Source organism: Barbus barbus (genome assembly GCF_936440315.1).
Source record: "Barbus barbus genome assembly, chromosome: 29".
Classification (NCBI taxonomy): domain Eukaryota; kingdom Metazoa; phylum Chordata; class Actinopteri; order Cypriniformes; family Cyprinidae; genus Barbus; species Barbus barbus.
Genome location: NC_136757.1, coordinates 9,394,859 through 9,415,624, shown reverse-complemented (window position 1 = coordinate 9,415,624; position 20,766 = coordinate 9,394,859). Strand labels below are relative to the sequence as shown.

The 20,766-nt window shown below is 35.4% G+C and overlaps 2 protein-coding genes across 2 annotated transcripts in view; both read left to right on the top strand.

Annotated features, from left to right (window-relative positions):
* The window catches only part of LOC306848926 (membrane-associated guanylate kinase, WW and PDZ domain-containing protein 3-like), a gene marked incomplete at both ends in the record, with an annotated part of 67,069 nt that extends 55,650 nt beyond the window's left edge, over positions 1-11,419 (top strand). The window contains 5 exons of the mRNA XM_079383716.1: positions 5,389-5,589; positions 6,036-6,103; positions 6,215-6,364; positions 6,594-6,732; positions 10,320-11,419. Of these exons, the coding sequence (XP_079239842.1) occupies positions 5,389-5,589; positions 6,036-6,103; positions 6,215-6,364; positions 6,594-6,732; positions 10,320-11,419 (1,658 nt within the window). The remainder of the gene's footprint in view (positions 1-5,388; positions 5,590-6,035; positions 6,104-6,214; positions 6,365-6,593; positions 6,733-10,319) is intronic.
* Positions 11,420-15,556: 4,137 nt separating this feature from the next.
* LOC306849421 (uncharacterized protein) overlaps positions 15,557-20,766 on the top strand; it is a 46,586-nt gene continuing 41,376 nt past the window's right edge. Inside the window, exon 1 of the mRNA XM_079384423.1 lies at positions 15,557-16,845. Within this exon, the coding sequence (XP_079240549.1) occupies positions 16,400-16,845 (446 nt within the window). The 5' untranslated portion in view covers positions 15,557-16,399. The remainder of the gene's footprint in view (positions 16,846-20,766) is intronic.

Here is a 20,766-nt window from a genome sequence, read left to right as displayed (position 1 = left end):
AATCAGTCATTTGATTAACAGAAATCTGTATTGAGCAGAAAGATTCATCAATATTTTTGCTCCATTTTCCTGGAACAATCTAAATTGTGCATATGCATATCTACTAAAAGTGAGTTTTATCAATGGTTTGGAGTGTTTTAATATAAAGATGGCCTAACATGCATGGACTAAACGTCAGGTCGCTTATGTGAATAAGAAGTATCTTGTGCTGTTCACATGGTTCAGCTTAACTCCATAACTTGCATGCCTTTATGAAGGTGGTCCAGTGTTTTCTAGGATATCTTAAATTGTGGCCCATTTGTCGGCATTAGTGTAGGAAAGCATATGCCGACAATACTTCAAATCGAATCTATGAGGATATATGATGTTTTGGTTTATTTGTGTGCAAAACATTTGTTTACATTGTTATAGTTTTTATCAAAGCAGATCTCAACAGAGCATCATTCTTAAAGGGATAGTTCACCCAAAATGAATATTCTGTCACCATCGTATTCTTTCAAACCTTTGTGAGTTTCTTTCTTCTGTTGAGCACAAGAGATGATATTTTGAAGAATGTTGGTAACCAAATAGTTGTCTGTAGCCACTGACTTCCATAGTATGAACAAAAATACTCAGTGGTTCTTGTCTGATGAAGATTTACATGGCTTGAAATATTACTTTTGGCGAGAACATTCTAATACTTCCTACTGGAGCTTTAGAGTGTCTCATTTAGCTTCATTTTTCTTAGCAATATTCTTCAAAATATCTTATGTGTGTTTAAATGAAGAAAGAAAATCATGCAGGTTTGGAACAACTTGAGGGTGAATACAAAATACAGTTTAATGTCTGGTAAGAGGTATTTATACATTTTCCCATTTCACTCGCCATTGGCATTAGCATCAAAAAATACATTTTGGACTCTGACTGTAATGCAAGTGTGTTTATAGCTGAATGATTCTGTGCTCTGCATGCAGGTTGGGTTTTCTGGGTCTGATGGCCTATATAATGACTGACTCAATAGAACAGCTGCTTCAACTGAAAGAGTAGCAAAGGATGAGGGATGGAGGGATTGAAGAGAGAGGTAATGTAAAGAAATGAGAGGAAAAAGACAGGTGACGAGATGAAAGGAAGGAAAGTGAAGGGCACAAGTGTGGGCAATAAGAAGGAGAGGTTAAACAGTTGAAAGATAAAAGTGTTAAGAGGTTAAAGGTTGTTAATAATTGATGTACATGGTCTTAGCAACAGTGATTCAGAACAAATGTAAATGCGGTCTGCTCTTTATACACACTCACACACATACGTCAGTTGTCTCATTCAGCACTCAAGTGTTTCCGGAGGCTGAATCTGTATGACTCACACTGGATGCGGCATTGTGTGAAAACGAAGGATTTTCAGTGACAGCCATGATTACGACTCCTCCACTCATTTTGTAACTCCACTCGTCTGTTTTTCTCAGCTTCACACCATCTCATATTGAAAGGACTTTTATTCTTTGTTATTTATTAATTTAGTGATTTGTCACATAACAGATCCAACAATAAACATTCTTCTGACTGGTCAGACCAGTTCAGATTTTTATCTTCTCTACCACAAAAATATATACATTTTAATTTAGAAATATATTTTTATATGTTGCATAAAGTATATTTAATAACAAGTTTACCAAAACTAAGGTATTATAAGAATTTATAATTAAAATTATTATAATTTTCAACCCATTGAACTGAAAACTAATCATTCTTTGACCATAAAATAACAGTTCATGATCTAAACAGATTTGTAAGAATAATTATTTAATCAAAAGTAACATGAGTACATCGAGTTCATTTAAAATTTTCAATCATAGGGTGCCTTTTTCTTCCTGAACACATATATTGAATATTCTTAAAAGTATGCAAAATTATGATGGGAAATACACACACACACACACACACACACAAGCACACACATACAAATAATAATAATTATCGTCATCATCATAATAATGTATTTGTGAAAATGATACTGTAAATACCATTCAAAATTTGAGGTGGTAAGATTTTCTAAATGTGACCCTGTCAAGTGTCAATTTTTCGAAATTGAGATTTTGGCAATATTTGGCCGAGATACAATTGTTTAAATATCTGGAATCGGAGGGTGCAAAAAAATATTTTTGGCTATTTCTACAGATATACCCCAGCGACTTAAGACTGCTTTTGTGCTCCAGGGTCACAAATATAAAAAAATGTTTACCAAGACTGCATTTATTTGATAAAAAAATACAGTAAAAACAGTAATATCATGAAATATTATTGCAAATTAAAATAACGGTTTTCTATTTAAGTACATTTTAAAATGTTGTTTATTTCTATGATGATAAAGCTGAATTTTACTCCAGTCTTCAGTGTCACATGATTCTTCAGAAATCATTTTAATAAGCTGATTTGGTGCTCAAGAAACATTTCTTATTATTATCAATGTTAAAAAGAGTTGTAATATTTTTGTGGAAACCATGATTTATTTGAAATCTTTTGTAATGTCTTTACTGTCACTTCTGATCAATTTAATATGTCTTGATGAATAAATGAAATTTTTCTTATGAAAAATCTTCTGACCCCAAAATTTCAAACAGTAGTGTACATATATTTGTAAATGAAAAAAAAAAAAAAAAAAAAAATATATATATATATATATATATATAATCAAAACAGTTGCATTGCCAGTTAGAAGTATTTTGGGCTTTTACTTTGGGTATTTTCACACATTGTTGTAAAAGATGATGTATACCTATGTTTACACCTTAAACAGGGTGTAATTCATTACAACACATGGAATTGAGTGCTAACCATGTTTTTCTGTATTTTAGATAAGTATTGTAATTTGTTATAACTGTGGTTATATTCAAACATCTGATTGTAAGCTGTAATATAAATGCATTATATATAGGCTCTAGGTGAAAAGCTACTGCATCCTTCTGATCCAGAATGACTTATTTTTATTAAAGGAACAGTCCCTCCAGATGAATCAGGAGTAAGTGCTTCACTCACGGGCAAATTTGTGATGGGAATTCCAAGCTCTTTCCTCTTCTTATATTGCCCATTATGGGATTTGAGCCTTTGGGTTTACCAACCTGGACATTTAACCTCTAAAATGCCTCCCCATCCCCAAAAGGCCAGAACAAAATGACTTAATAAACATGAGCAACCATGACTACAATAAATCTATATATGATCACCCATATCATTAATGTATAAGTCCTAAAGGTACAGTGCACAAAGAGGATAGAAAAAATAGTCATGTAAGATTAAATTGCAGCCACATTTGGTGCATGAAATCTTGACTAACATTATAATGTGTAGAACGTGGACACTTGACATGAAATCCAGACTGTTAATCAGGCAGCATTAAAAGTCAAATGGTACTTGGATAGTTATTAACATTATGGTCTCAGTCAAATCGTGTTTTGAGTAAGAGCAGGATCTGTAAGGCATAACACCTCCTAGGCAGATCTTACACTGGCATCAGCCCAGCCGAGTAATTGAATGTCATGTTAAACCAAGACGCTAATGCTGGTTCTTACAGATTGATATCCCCTCAGGCCGGGAGTATGGAGGCAAATCAAAAGGTTTAGCATGAATTTTTCCCTTTGAGCTAAATCTAATCAGCATTAAACATCAATGAAGATTTCTGTTTCTCCTCACACTGCTTACAGAGGTTCATCCACAAGAAAAGAAAAAGAGATGTATGTAGGCATGTGAACATGTGTGTCTCCAACAGAGTGTGCATGAGTTTGATTCTAAGTAGGTCAGCACAGGACAAGTTCCTGTTCTCATTAATGGCGCACACTAATGGAGACAGGCAGATTGACTTAAGGGACAAAAACGTGGACTCACAAGGTCATTTCCCTAGTGTCTCCACATGACTTTTGGATTATTATTGCTCAATGTGTTCGCAGAACATTACCCCTTACTAACTGATTAAAGAAACTTCAAGTTTAAACTCAACAGCTGGTTCAAAAATGGAGACTACATTTTTCAAACTGCAATGGTAACAAATGTAGATGCATCTGTTCAGATACATACAGTACTAGGCTTAGAAGGTTGGAAACACTTTTTAATTGGATGATTCAATAGCCTACTGAAGCATTCCAGGATGCACCTCATGAAGGTTGGCTGTTTAAATGTCCAAAGCTTGACAAAAAACAACTACTTAGAGAACTCAAATTTAAGAAAGATAAAGACTGTCTGCTTGTTTGTTTGTTGCTACATACTCCCCATAGGCCTACTGGGAGTTGTGTTGTTTCATTGTTAATTACTTTTATAAAAAGTAGAAATATAATTTTTGTTTTGTTTGGATTTTTTGTAAATCAAGGCTCATTTTTCTTGTGTACATAATGTATAAAGCATATCAAATTCTTTAAGATTTCACTAAAAGCATGTCAAAGATTTAAAGCTTTGAAAACAATATATCTTTTTAGTGGCTTAAAACATAAAAACAGTTAATAGTTATCAGTATTGGTCCAATATTTATAGTATTGTTTTTTTTTCAATAATTGATAGCATGTATTTCATGTGAATTAGAAGCTAGTCAGATTTCTGGGAACCTTAATGAAGACATTTCCAGTAAACGGTTGCAATTACATTTTAAAGTCTTTTTTTTCTGCAGAATTTCTAATTTCTGTATTTCAGCTCCAGTTATTACAGATGTCGGTAATCCCTGACATCATATCAGCACCTTTAATGGACTGATGACTGTTAGGATTTGTGTTAAATCTGCATTGATATTCTGCCTGCGGTTTCTGTAGGTGACATTCAGTGAGAGGAACTGTAGCAGCTACAGAATCTCTGATTCAGCCATGTATTAATGATAGATGCCTTGAAAAGCCACCGCGGAAAGAGTTTGACATTGAGCGAGAGAGAGTGTAACTTCTTTTCCAGCCACACTGATGAATAATTTCCCTCTATCTTTCTCTCACAATCTTTTTCTCTCTGTCCCATTTGAATCCCTCCCACTTTACTCTTTCCACCCTCCATCCATCATCTCTCCTGTTCCTCTCCAGAGGGAGAAATCGCCAAAGAGGTTTCTTTATCTGCTTTGCCTTAGATAATCCATCTTTATTCCTGACTGTGTGTGTTTTTGTGCAAGTATTTGGTAAATGTTCGTAGGGGTTGTTTATTTAAAGGATTCAATGTGATTTTTCTGCTCTTTCTTTTTTCTTTTAGTCTGTCTCATATATACTCAGTGGACAGTGTATCTGAGATATAATTATTGACTTTCTGATAAAAAAAACTACCAAGCAGTACCCTAGCAACACATAACACACTGCCAACCGCTCTTGGATCGCAACATACTGTAGTATTGCTGTGGCAAGTTTTGTACAATCAACACTCAGAATGTTAAATGAATGTTATTTATCTCTCTGTTCTGCAGCAGCGTCTCTGCTGCCTCACAGGTTTGTGACGGTACGCAGAGGCAGCCCGGCAGCACGCAGCGGTCAGATCAGGCCTGGAGATCGTCTGGAGGCAGTGGACGGGAGATCGGTGGTGAATTTACCCCATAGAGAGCTGGCACAGATCCTGAGGAGAGCTGGAAACACACTCCGCTTGACCATCGTACCTCGCGCCAGTGCTCGTAAGTGCTCGTATCCATCCATCCATTCATCATAATCCCCATACTTGCATTTGTGTATTGTTTATATAATGACTATTACTATTATAATCAATAAATAGTAATAGAAAAAATAAGCTAGTGTTTCCATATTTTTGTTTTGCTTGTCTGATTAGGCTAGTGTTGAATACAATATAATTTTCCCAACATTCTCCTGTTTTGATAACTAAAGTTATCCATTTTTATCTATTTTTAATGTACATCATCATATTTCACTGGAAGCTTGTAAATGATTTTAAGATTTTTAATAACAGTCAACATCCTGTTTAGTGGCATTAAATATGAAAATGATATATCAGTATGGGCTGATCCTTTTTACTTGTTTAAAGAAATATATTTTTTTACTTGTTTTTAAATGAGCTAAAGATAACATTATAGCAAAAACGTATCCTAATATGTTTTCTCATCAGATTCCTCAGAGCGAGCAGAAAATGACTCTGATTTTAAGAACAGGAAAGCTCACAGGTCAAAACCAAAGGTGAGCAATACCTTCACCCTACAATGCCTATACATAAGCTTTGTGGCAAAATAATGATAAAGAATAGCTCTTTTACTCTTTTCTTTTTTTTTTCCACTATGAAACACAAAGCAGGACGCCACGCGGTATTACAGTGTGGAACTAGAGAGGGGGCCCACTGGATTCGGCTTCAGTCTGAGAGGAGGGAGTGAATATAACATGGGCCTCTATGTGCTGGGACTGATGGAGGGAGGACCAGCCTCACGCAGCCACAAAATACAGGTGCGCATGTGTGGCTTTGATCTAGATATACTTTTTGGGGACAAACCTATTAAAAATGCCTGAAATAACACTTTTAGACAAATGTAAAGATTTTTTAATGTTTGAAAGAGGTCTCTCATGCTCACCAAGGCTGCATATTTGATTTAAAAATACAGTAAATTGATATAATACGATGTTTGTTCTATGAGACAGTTGTGGCTGATTTCTGTGGTAATTGTGTGTGTTGTAGGTGAGTGATCAGTTGGTGGAGATCAACAGAGACAGTACAGCAGGAATGACTCACAGTCAGGCTGTGGAGCAGATCAGGACCGGAGGAAGCAGGATACACCTCGTGTTCAAAAGAGGAAATGGATATGTCCCTGACTACGGTAAGACAACAGGTCAGAGATCAGCTGGACATCATATTATCGTACATAATCTAAAACATGAGATGGTCATAATCACATTGCTTTTAGGATCAGTTTGCTATAATGAAATCTATTATGGGTTATTGGATATCAAATCACATAATATGTTTATGAACAAGGCAATAAGCCATTTCAAGTTTTATGTAATATGGTTTAACCATGCGTCGTTATGTGGCTTCTTTATTGCTTTTTCTTTGTAGAGGTAGACATAGAACGTGAATGAATTTAATAAATGGTGTTGTTAAAAGTGATTATATATTTATGGCTCATCCAGTCAAATTGAGTTCATGTTCGTTTTATCACTGCCACTGTACAGATATTGAATATGTCAGTAGTACTTATGAAACTGTATTTCTCTTGATCTATTAGTTTACTAACAGCTGTTCTTTGCTTTCTTATTTGGACTTTTTCCTTTTTCTATTCTGTTTGATTTCATATTTTTGATATTCCTTATCCATTTTCATTAACAAACTATTTAATGTTCACTTCTACTAATTTGCTTTTGATTTTGGTTCATCTCGTTTGGTTTGTCCTTCATCCTTATTTATATCTCATTGTTTTCTTTTGATTTTCATCTTCTTTGTTCTTTCATTGTCTTTATTTCCTATGAACCTTTTTTTATTCATTTCAATCTCCTCCTAACTTCCATGAGGAAAACTTTTCTACCTCTTCACCTCTCATATTGGTTTATTTTCATTCTTTCGGCTTTCCCTCTTTCTCTTCTTCCTCCTTCTCCTCCTTTAGTGGAGCTCTCCAGTCTCTCTCTTTGTATGACCAACTCCAAGCTGGGCGAACCGTGTTTCTATGTGATTGGAAGGACAGAAAATACGCGGTTGGTAGCTGTTCCTGTTAGTTCTTCATTTTACTGTTTCTCTACATCTCTCTCATATTTCTCTGTTGTCTAAATGTCTTTGACTGTGCTTGCCGGTCTCCCTGTCGTATGTTGATAATACACCAAGAGTCACTGTGATGTCAGCCTGTTTGTGATGCAGTATAACAGGAGAGGTAATGGATTAAAAACAGCTGGTCATGTTTGTTGGTAATTCCAGATGTTAATAGATCAAAATAATTGTCATTGATTTTATGATTTGTTTAGATAAAATGTGTATATACTGTATATGGGACTGTCAATTGATTTAAAAATGTAATCAAATTAATGATATGATTATAAACCAAGCAAATGAACATAATTAAGAGACATTATGTTATGTTGACAGACAATTAAGTCATGCCTAGCATGTTTTGCATTTTGAGGGCATATCAGGCTTCAGTTGCTCCGATATGAGAGGAGAATTCCTTGCAGAACAGAATGATGATATGGGGGACATCATTAAATGTGTTCATTTTATGATTACATTATCTTATTTCTTTCAAAATGTCCATTCATTTTCAGTGCATTCAGCTCCTTTAATGAGAGAAAACTAAATATATGATGCACAGATGTCCTTTGAGACTGCAGCAGCCCTCTCATTACCATTTTAATTGGCGCTTTCTATTTCATACCAGTTTATCATAAATAATATCTTAGTAGCAGTTTATCTTGGTAATTCAGTTCTGCCACACTGTGACTGCAAACGGCTTCACTATTGTTAATCATCTCATTTGGAACAATTAAAAATGAGTTCTTAATTATATTAATCAATTATATTAGTCATTTGACTATTAAATTGTCCTGCTAAGATTCTGACACTTTCAAGTGTTTAGGAAGTGTTTAACTATATGAATAGCAGCAGTGTTAAACATACTTCCTGTAAAAATATGTTAACTTTGATAGCCCTAATTATTTTATTTTAATTCACTGTAATTGTAAACGGATTGAGTTGTCATACTTTATTGCATATAATTAAGTGGTTCATTATTAGCATATCAAACAGACACTTTAGCATTTCAAAGCTTCTTAGCTTTTAGTTTTAGTGAGTCAGCCACAGCTTTAAATGTGAAGCACACGGCACATTCAGAATGACCTCAATCTTCACTAAAGAGGGTGACAAAAGACCTGAGTGAAACACTTGAAGTACTCTGAAACACTGGTTGTGATTGGTTTTCAAAATTCTCTAAACCATAATTGACTTTCCATTTCACTTGAACTAGATTTGCTGAAATATTTTCCCACACAAGTCCTGTTTTGTCTTTCAAAAATCTGTAACAAATGCAATGAACTATTTATAACAATGTTTGTGAATGTTTAAGAAATGTCATATATGTACACATCATTATGTTCCAAACCTTTATACTGTTCATTTTCTTTACTCTTTTCTATAAAATAACAGCTAGTGGGAAAAAACAGAAACAAAACAACAACATAAGTAGTGTGTACAGTTTATAAGCTATTTTCCAAATCACATTATTGACATCAAATCTAAAGTATCAATGAAAAGGAAGCTTTTCATTGAATAAACAACTTAGATCTTGGTCTGTCTGATACGTTTTGATACATTGTTTGACAAATAGACAATTTGTCGACCACTGGGACCCATTCCTATTTTGAACAATTTTTTAAGGTGCTTATATTGTGCTTTTTGTGCTTTTTTTAGCTTGGCAGACAATGTCACTATCAGGCATAGTGATTCTAATTTTCATTAAGTTTATCTTGATATACTTAATAACTAAAACTAATACTGAAATAAAAAATGTATAGACATATTTTAAAAAACAAAAACTATTAAAAATTACAAAAACACAGCAAAATTCCTAATACACTAAAGGCAGCGGCTATTTGCACTAATTGTAAATAGCGATAGAAGTGCAAATAACATATTATCTTAGTGATAGATACTATTTACTATTTAGATAAGTGCAAATAGCAATGGATTCTATTTAAACCAAGTGAAAATAGCAGTATTTTCTAACGATATGCTATTTACACAAAGTGCAAATAGCTATAGATTCTATTTACACTGTTAAAATAGCAAGATTTTCTGCTATTTATACTACTTATTGCAAATAGTGGCAATTATCTGCACCTCAGTATTGTAGTACATTATAAAACAGTACGCAATATTAACGTATTCAGTATAAATTATAGTTTTAATTCAAATTATTAAATGAATGCCACCTTATTGGGACAATAAAGCCCTCCACCTACCCTAACCCTACCCAACGTTTTGATTATTTCCTTAATTTTTATTGAAAATAAATGCATTTCTGATGCGACATGAGATTTGAAAAGGGAGAAAAAAGTTTGGCAAAAGGTGGATTCGAACTTGGGTCCATCGCGTCAAAAAAGCATGCGTCTTACCATCTACACCACTGAAACTGATGTTTGTTGAGTAACTATCTCTATGTTTGTTGTTTTTTTGTGTAAATAGCCTTTGCCAACAAGACAGGCTATTTACACTTAGTGTATAATAAATTTGAGAACTCAAAAATCTGCTGAAGCTGTTTGCGTTAAAATTTTAAGTTGGCTCAATTTTTTAGAATGTAATATTGTTACATAATCAGGTGAATAAATGATGGCTGTTCATTTTTGGATGAACTATCCCTTTAATATTTTCTCTCCATTTCTCTTTTCTCTCCACCATAATCTGTATCTAACGCTTCACTCTCAGACCGTGATCACGTCACAGCCGTCTCCTCCTCACCCCAGGCCCTGCAGTCGGGTTTGGCTACAGTGAGCCGTCGTCGAGCTCAACAGGATGCCACAACCAGCTTTCAAAAACCAGGGAAGACCAACCGAGAGCGGAGAGAACAGAGGGAGAAGGGAAGTGACGGAGGAGACCGCGAGAGCCCTGACAGTCTCGAGGGCGGCAGTCAGGGCAGGGGGCAGAGGTCGAGAGACGAAAGGAGGAGACGAAGGACACAGAGCTTGTCTAGAAACACGGGAAATAGTGATGAAAACATGGAGGGAAGGATTGAAAGAGTTGGGAAAGAGAAGGAAAAAGGTAATGAGAGAAGACAAGACAGGCCAAGACGGAGCAAGAGCGAGGAGAGGGTGAGACGGGTGGAGAGAAAGAGGGAAGGAGACAAAAGCAAGAACACACAAACTGTCCATAACCAGAGACTTCCTGAGCCTAAACTGCAGTGGGAGGAAGACAATGAGGATGAGAACGAGTGGGAAAAAGAGACAGAACTAGAGTGGATGAGTGAAAGAGAAAGGCTGAAAGACAAAGAATTGGAGAGGGAGGAGAGAAAATCGCTTACTTCAGAGAGCAACAAGGAATGGGAAAGAAAAAAGGATGTGAATAAGGAAGTGCTTGAGTGGGAGATGAACAAAAAAACTGAACGACGGATTCCAAATGAATTGAACATAGAGCGACAAAGTGAAAATGGAGCAGAAACGAGTTTCCGTAATCGTCTGCCTTATTTGGGCGTCCGTGTGTTGCCTTCGGAAATTCAGCCCCACCGACTTCAACCCTTATCTGGCCTCTCATTGGAGCAGCCAGAAGTAGGCTCTGAATTCAATCAAACCCCATTTGCTTTCCTCACATCTGCGCCGTCTGAATACGCAGAGTCCGAATCAGGAGCTAGTGTATCTGAGTGTAGCGTTTCTGCAGCGAGTATCTCTGGTCTCTCAATGTATCTGAATGAAAGCCTTAGCTTGAAAACCACACAAAGGGCCCCGGGGCCTCCACTTCCAGGCCCCTGGCTCAAACCCAGCTCACAGAGGCTTATTAGAAAGGTTAAGAAAGGTGGAGGAACAGAAACATGATTTATGTTGGAAAGGCAACCATCACTATTACAATTGCTTAAACTTAAAGTCGCAATGAAACGGAAGTAGCGACAAACTTTCGTATTTGTGGCGTATATCTGATTGAAATAGATTTTTTCGAAAAGAAAGAAATGTAGGACGGGGACTTGGTAATATATGTTGGTAGTTTATTGGATGGAGGCAGATCTAAATATGAGTTGTAAGAAAGGGGTGGAGCTTAAGTGGACGAAATCTAGTATATGTCAGCAGTATTTACAATGAACCTTTTTTTACTCGCAAAATTCCACCAAAATTTTGCTAATGTGACTGTACCTAAAGAGTATGCTTTTTTGACTTGGTCAGTAAGCAATTTACATAAATTTACATTTAGCACACACTTTTATCCAAGGTGACCTAAAAATGAGGAAAAGAACAAGCAGTTCATACCAACAATATTCATAGTGCACAATGCCAAATTTAAAGTATGAAGTAGTTTAATGCAGAACCATCCAGAATATGCTTGGAAACACCATTGCAGACATCCACAGCAATTCAGCATCATGGTGGTTAGTTTTACACAGGGACACATCACTTAGAGGACATTATAAAATTATTATGCTTTGTTTTTTCCTGCTCATAGAAGCAGTTTTTGAACACCCCCATTCCAGCTTGCTCTCTCAAGCCTTTCTCCCTTCTTCTCTTCCACTTTGTCCTCCATAAAGAAAGTCTGCAGTTATCAACACAACATCTTTTACTTTTGTGCCAGACTGTTTGTATAGTATGTTGACTTTGTATGCAACAAAACTATCATGTGAAGGGCCAAATATTATCTTTATCTTTCATGCTAGCTTGAACTTCAGCACAGCCGTTTTTCTCTTCAGTTCCACTATTTGGATTCTCGTAAATCTTTAAAGTCTCCATATAAACCAGCAAATGACTATATGGTGTATTATTACATTTCATTAGATACTAAAGTACTAAAGGTACTAAAGTATATACTAACATTCAAAAGTTTGGGGGCAGTACTTTTTTATTTTTTGATATTTCTATTCATAAAAGCATCTTGAAAACAATAGCATCAAATCAGCATATTAGAATGATTTCTGAAGGATCATGTGACATTGAAGACTGCATTTATGATGCTGAAAATTCAGTTTTGCATCCCAGGAATAAATTACATTTTAAAATATACTCAAATAAAAGTAGGTTATTATAAATTGCAATAATATTTCACAATATTGCTGTTTTTACTGTATTTTTGATTAACCATGCAGAATATGAGACTTCTCTAAAAGAAACATTTATAAAATCTTACCAACCTCAAACTTTTGAATGATAATTTAGCCCAAGATTTAATGTTGGAATAATTTGTGCAACATTATGAAATAAGCATTATCCCAATCTCTGCTAAACAGCTTTTGAAGGATATTTGCGTAATTTAGCATTCTTGTGAATGATGTGTGTACGGTTTGTAAACACTGTTAAGAGGAGATATATTTGTCACACTCCCAAGAGTTTCACCGAAACCCTTATGCTTTATTTTTATGCAATAAATTAATGTATTTATTTTGTGCCCTCTGGGTCTCTGACATCTCAGGGAGCAGATATATAAACTGTAAGATATTTTTAGTACGCCCCCATACACCCTCAAAGTGACCCTTACTGCTGCCTTGGTAACAAAAGACTCTTCCTGTCTGCTGACCTTGGCCTCTGTGGCCTCTGAAATCTCAATTACATTCAAATTAAATATCACATGATTCATATTTTTTTAAAGGTTTTCCTTCTGGCATGGTTGTATGTCATTAAAAGGGAATATATTGTTGACCCATAACACATTTCTTGCAGCTATCAAAGCATGATTATCACAAATACAAAGATTAACTCTCACTCCAACTTCTGCAAAGAGAAATGACAGTATATATGAATTTCAGATGAAGTATCTGTGAAAACTTTAAATGAGATTTAACTATGAAACATTAAGTGTAATTTATAGAAAGAACAAAGTAATACTTTATGAAATGGTTCTCGTACTGCTCTTGGCAGGTTTGATCTCGTCAACCAAAAAGGACTGAATGTTTGTACTGAAAATCTAAATTGGAGTTTGCAATATTGAGTGGCGTTGTGCCAAGCCTGCAAAACCTCTTTAGTTTAATGCACCCAGGGTCTTTATCTTTATTGATGAAAGCTTGCTAGTAAACATGAGAGAGAGGTTGACTGTATTATGCTCTTGTTAACTGTTGATATACTGATGATATTTTAGCATTTAACCTAAAAACTGTGCCTACTACTTATTTTCCTTGATTCATTTTTTGCTGATCATTAAGTTCCTAATCTGTCATCAAACCAAAACACCACCCAAAATCGTTAATTCTGTGTGTCATACTCTCTACCAGAATATACGCACATTTAAACTATGCATAAGATGTTGCCATTTTAACCCACAGCAGATAATTGGGCCAGCAGTGTAATCTGTGCAGCCCCAGCAGGTCTGGGATCAGTCTGTTAAAGTCAGTCTGATGTTGGTGGTCCACACATCTTTAAACATATCATAATATTCAGAGTATGAGCCAATGCCACATAACAAGTCTTACTAACAAGTTCAACAACTCTGTATTTATTACATGTTCAATCTGAAAGGTCCATTTTAGAGTCTCACATTGTCTTTATGTCCTTACTGATGTCTGTGGCTATATGTACCAATTGTAAATAGAAATAAATATAAATATATTATAATTATATATACATATAATATGTTTCTATTATGATTATATTGTTATAATCCATTGTAACCCAAATGCAGGTAACAAATTATATAAGAGTTATAATAAAGATTCATGTATCAACCTGAGATCAGTTGTGGCCTGAAGTGATTTGTTCTTGCTTGTTTGTGTGTGTGTGTGTGTGTGCGTGTATGTGTGTGTGTGTGTGTGTGTGTGTGCAGTGCTACATGTGGATGTAATTTCTGCCCTGAGCAGTAGATGACAGCAAAGCCTATTGAAAAGTACTTCATATCGAAAATATAGAAATAACAGTATGGTAATAACTTGACTTTAGTATTTGAGAAACAAAAACAACTACTGCTTTTATTACTGCTGATAATTATAATAATTATTTTATTATATTATTAATAAATAATAAAATATTAGATACTTTTAATAGCCTAGTTAATGTTTTATTGTCAGTTTTGAAATCAAAAACATTTTCCAGTAATAATAGACTAATACTGTACAATACTGCCATGATTATTACAGTTCTGTTCATTATCAACTAAATTTGCTTCATGATTAGATTCTAAAAGGTCTGTGAAAAGAGCAATGAACTAATTGCTGCAGGTTGGCATCACATTGTACTTAAACTGAAGGCAACAGAAAATTAAGTTTTGAATGTTAGAGGTGTATAATCTTTTACATTCTACATTTCCCAGAACACCATTACAATTATTAATAATAATAATAATTCCTGCTGGAAAATCCATTTAAAGATGGTAGTTTTGTTTTAGCTGATCTAAGCTGGTAGACCATGTGGAGAAACTATAATGACCATCTTAACCATTGACCATTTTGTTCCATTGAAAATAACGTAAAATCAGTTTCCTAATATTATTTTTTTGACAATAACTGTGGTGTTTTGGCAGAGATATTGTAACCATGGTCATATCTGTAAGGCTACTGAAATCATTTGCATATGTAATATGTTTGTGTGATTGGAGCTTCATTTGTTGAAATGTCTCTCTCGTGTGCTGAAGATATCTTGCGTGGGTTGTCTGTGTGTGGAGCGCAGGGAAGACTAGTTTAATGCTCCTCAGTGTCTGTCGGATCTGTGTCAGGTGAAAACCGCGAGATCATCTCCAAACCAGCAGCCGCTTACTTCGGGAAATACAGAAGAGAGACAACTTTACAGCAGGTGGCCCAGCTATTAGATATACGTCTGGGGAAAGTCTGTTGTATGAGAGAAAAGACAAACGCCGTCTTAAGCGATGTAGTTATTCAAAGTCGACTGGCGTCGAGATTAAAACAAACAAACAGACGAGCAAACTGTAGTCGGAGAGCTCGAGATGAACTGAAAGCTATACTCATGAAAATGGGTTGAAGAAAAGAAAACGCCGATAAAGAGAGGTGTAAGTAGGATTTTTTTTTAACGTGGAGTCATATTTGCACATTTTATTTTTGAATATATAAATCACTGACACTATATTGGAGAAGAAGAGGAGTGCGCGCCCAGCGCCTGCAAATGTGTCACACTTTTAATGTTTCGGTTGCATATTGCTCTTCTGCTGCCTGTATGAAGGCAGTTTACTGTGTTGAGATGTTGGACATTACATTTATGGTTCAGTTTTACGAAATTTAACTTTTCTGTTAATGAAGAAAGCTCTTTCTTCACGTTATTTTTACAGTATGTTGTCTATCTCAAGATTGCAGGGATTAGATTTATATCTTTTTGCTGCTGTTCCCCATTTTCCACTGTGCTACCTCAGCATGTGGGATTTGTGTGTAGCACAGCAAATCTCAAGATGACTGGACTTTATTAAGACTGGGTTTGTGGAAACAGTGATCTGTAGATGTTATTTCTTCTGACTCTAATATAGCCATTTATTTACATCACCTATGATTTCATTTCATCAAATGGATCTTTTTGTCTGGAAAAGCTATAAGCTTATGCCCAGAACTGTCCATGTCTTTTTTTGGTTGAACTTGTTGAAGTACAGTCACTGCTGCTGAGATGCAAATGTTTGATCCTTAAAACTCCTTTGCTGAGAGCTGCGGTAACCGCCCATACTTTTTTACAATTGAAGGATTCATGGATGAACGTTAAGATGCAGTCGATGCATATAACATTGGTGCTTTAAATGTTCTTTGCTGGTGTTTTTCAGTTGTTGAGACTCAAGTTGCAATATATAGGATACAAGATATTTCTATCAAGTTTTTACCTTCAGGCTCTTTTGTTTTATCTCCCCCCCCACTGAATTTATCAGGTGGGGGGGGAAGGGGTAAGGCCCAAACCATGGAGTCCAACCCAGACAGCCCGAGTCGGGCTGTGGAGTATCTTCTGGAGCTCAATAACATCATCGAGAGCCAGGCTAAACTTCTAGATACACAGCGTAAACGCATCGAGGAGCTCGAAACGCAGTTAGACCGGGTCAACCAGGAGAACCAGGACCTGCGGCAGGACCGGAAGCCAGGAACCGAGAACTCGACGCAGAACCACAACTACAACCAGAGCTCTAAGCCCAGCCAGCCATCATCACTACCAAACCACAATGCTGGAGGTGTCCATCAGAACAGCAGCGGTAATATACCCTCGTCCACGGTGCCTGGTCCAGCTCGACGGACCCACACCGGACTGACCCGAGGCCTGTCATGTGGGTCAGCCCCTGTCGAGAAGGAGAGAAGCCGACTTGAGCGAAATGACAGCTCTGGGACCAAAAACACCTCGACTCTACGGAAACAGTAAGTGCCTCATTCCCTTAGTTAAACCTCATCAGGCTGGATCCAGGTTATTGGATGTTCGGGCGTTATGCAATATATGGTATTTGTGCTATTTTTGTTTTCTGAGAAGAGGTTTAGATTCAGTGTTGATATGAATTACCAAACTGGTCAACAAAAAAGTGTGAGGCGGAAATGACAGCTGAAGCCTTGCATTTAAGTCACAAATAAGTTGATTTTAAGAATTTCTGAGAGTTTTTTTTTTTTTAACTTGAAACATGATTTGGTTCCCAGCAATTATTATTTTATATATATATATATATATATATATATATATATATATATATATATATATATATATATATATATATATATATATATATATATATTATTTGATAATATAATATATTGAAATCTAGATTTTTTTCAAGGAGTATTATATTATATAATATATCATAAGGTTACCTCAGTTGCCTGTTTATTTACTATGGGGGACATTTTATATTAGGGACATTTATATTAAGCAGACACTTACAAAAATAAAAAAAATTGTTCAGTGTTTTTATTGCTTGTAAATAATAACAACAATAATAATAATAATAATAATAAATTGTATTAATAATAATATATCAATATAAATAGTACTGCTAAAGTAGTAGTAGTATTATCATTATTGTTATTATTGTTGTTGTTATTATTATAATGCATAATATTAAAGTGCACTGTAATTTAAAAGGATTTAAAAATTTATCCTGAAAGAGAAAAATGATTAGACTTAGAGCCAGATTTACTAACAGCTTGCGCCAGTGCAAACCATCTTTTGGCATTAAAATAGTACTGTCAGGATTTAGTCAAGACGTGCAGTGAAGAATTAGCGCTGAAAAGGTGTGGACACCTGACCTTATTGAATATGCATTTGTAGGAGTTTCCCTTTCAGATGCAAAATTTATGGGAGGAGAGTATTAAAATGGGATTTACTAACGTTTGCGCTCGTCAAAGTACTGGTATTTGATTATTTAATTATTTAATGCCACAAAAAAGCATGTCTTAAAGCAGGCTGTAATTTGCACTGCTCTTGATTGCGCTGGTAATTATGGAAATGATCTGTGTTCTTTAATGTGCGCATTGTTAGTAAATCACCCGCAGAACTTTCTCCTCCATCGGCACTTTTATGGAATTGCGCTCTAACGCTAATTTGCCCTGTTTAGTAAATCTGGCCCTAAATCTTGAAAAACTTGACACAAACTTGTTAGTTTGAGACTTGGATTCTATGTCAGAACGCATTTCTTCTATTTTGGGGTTTATTTTGGGTGTATGGGTGCAGTTTGAATAGCACATTGCAAAACACTAGGTCATTAGAGATGTGACCTACGTTATTGTGTGAAGGAAGATGCTCTGTGTATGCTAAGTGTTTGGGTCTTTGGAATTCAATTGAAATACCCACTTCTCTCGTTATTTTGTTTGCCTATTTTCCTCAAGCTTTGTGCTTCCTTTTTTTCATTTCTAAATAAGCAAACACACAGAGTTTGTTGTTGGTGGGTGAAAGGTTAACTATTCTGCAGATGTTTTTTCTGCATCCTTGGGTGATCCAGGCGTCAACAAAAGCAGCAGCTACAGAGCGTCAGACTCAGCGTGTTTCTTCCTCTCTGCCTCATTGAGCTCAACCCGCTACCCAACTCATATAATTATGTTTGCTCGCTCATCGCCGGCAGCTGCACAAACCCTGTATTCTGTACTCAAGTGTCTCGAGAGCTCTCAGATCTGTTCATCTTCTGCCTCGTTCATCCTTGCTTGTCTGAAATTATTGACTAGAACAATCCATCACTCTCCTTTCACAATGTTGAATCATCGTGTTGTGAAAAGCCAAAATAAAACGAAAATAAACCAGGCTTATTGAGGGAACACAGGTTTAGTGTTTCTCATTATGATGTTCAAAGTTCAGATTTGGCACTATAATTCATATCAAATGCTGTTTCTAAGCATTTCTATGGGGTTGCAGATGCCCTTGAACACTGAAACCTTGAACACTTTCCAGCAAGAATTTCATAGCTTGCTGTATTCATCTACCTTTCATCTGTACCTTTTTACATGTCGTAAGATAAAACACCAGGATTGATTGACTCTAAAATATCATTTTTGTCTGATTTTCTAATCGTTCTCTCATGGTCCAGCTTATTTTATTGAAAATGACAGAACAGTTTGTGCCCATTTACAAAAAATGAATTCACTGATTAATTTGTTTCAAAACTTAAAATCCTTCCCAGAAGTCCCTATGTGGCTTTTCAATTTAATTAAATTTTTTGTAATAGAAAAATACATTTAAAGTTATAAAACTGGTGTTTATCACTTATGTTTTTGTGTTTTCTTGTAATGCAATATCTGTTACTGAAAGTTGTTATTACAACTTGGAAAAATCTTTACAGTACAAAAGAATAATTTCACAAATCACTCAACACCAGAAGTAAATGCTAATGCTTGATGGGCTGTAATAAATGTAATCAGCACTTATTATTTGGTGTATTTCTACAGTACACTTTCAACACATTTCATGTGTTAATTTTAAAAAGGCATACCTGTGTTTATTCTGTTTTTGAAAACCAAGAAGGGTTCTCATTTGGAGAATTCATTTGTTTGGTGTTACAGGCAAATGGTAGTCACTGACTGACTTTCTCTCTTTCTCTCTCTCTACATCCTCCACCTCCTCTTCGCCTCCTCCCATGGGGCCGTTAGTCTTTAGTGAGGAACACATATTAGTTATTTATGTGGGTGTAAGACTGTGCTGATTGGCTGGGCAGTTTGTTCCAGTACTACAGAGATCATAGCGGAGGCAGCAAATGAAACGCTTCCATTTTGGTCTAGATATTTGAGATCCTCTAATTAGCACCTTCACTATGATGCTTGTGCTCCAGCGTTTAGCACAATGACCTCAGATTTGTGACCTTATTGGCACTATCAAACTTGTTATAATGGCCGTGCCGACTAAAGGTTTCCTTAATTTTAGGATGCTACTACACAATATTGTAAAAACAGATACAGATAAATATGTAACATGCCTTTTTATCTAGATTTTAGTAGGTTATCAACGTGTTTAGAAAGTGTCACCAAGAGCAATTTTAGGGTTGATAGGAAGCTTTTATGGTAACATTTTATTTTAAGGACCAATTCTCACTATAGTTGCTTATTAACATGCATATTTCTAGCATATTGGCTGTTTAAGTTAATTGAGGCAAATTCATAGTTAGTTAATAGTGAGAATTGGAACTTAAAGTGTGACCACTTTTATTTGTATATTTTCAGTTTTCATTTGAATTTTAGTTGTTTTAATAAATAATGTGCTTTTGTCAGAATTGTACTTGTCACTCTTTTTATAACAACTATAATAAACTAGAGAATTTAAGCTTCACAAAGAATGAAGAAAAGCATAAAATAAAATAAAAATAAAATAATCAAAAGTGGTCCATTTGACTGGTGCATTATTTTGCAAGTCTTCTAAAGATAGCTTTTTGTGACAAACAGAATGACATTTAAGTAATTTATTCACATAATCATCCCCTTTAGTGTGCTGTTTACTCCTGCGACCTGTTCCTGAAATATGGTGCACTATCACTCTTAAAAATAAAGGTGCTTCACGATGCCATAGAAGAACCATTTTGTCTAAATGTTTCCATAAAGAACCTTTAACATCTGAAGAACCTTTCTGTTTCACAAAAGGTTCTTTGTGGTGAAAGAAGGTTCTCCAGATTATAAAAAGGTAAGGAAGAGATGGTTCTTTAAAGAACCTTTGACTGAATGGTTCTTTGGAGAACCAAAAATGGTTCTTCTATGGCATCGCTTGAAGAACCTTTTGAAGCACCTTTATTTTTAAGAGCGTAGTCAAACCAAGATCTACTATTTTGACATACATGCTTATTTTTTTGAGCTTGACAGCCTCAGTTTTTGTTCACT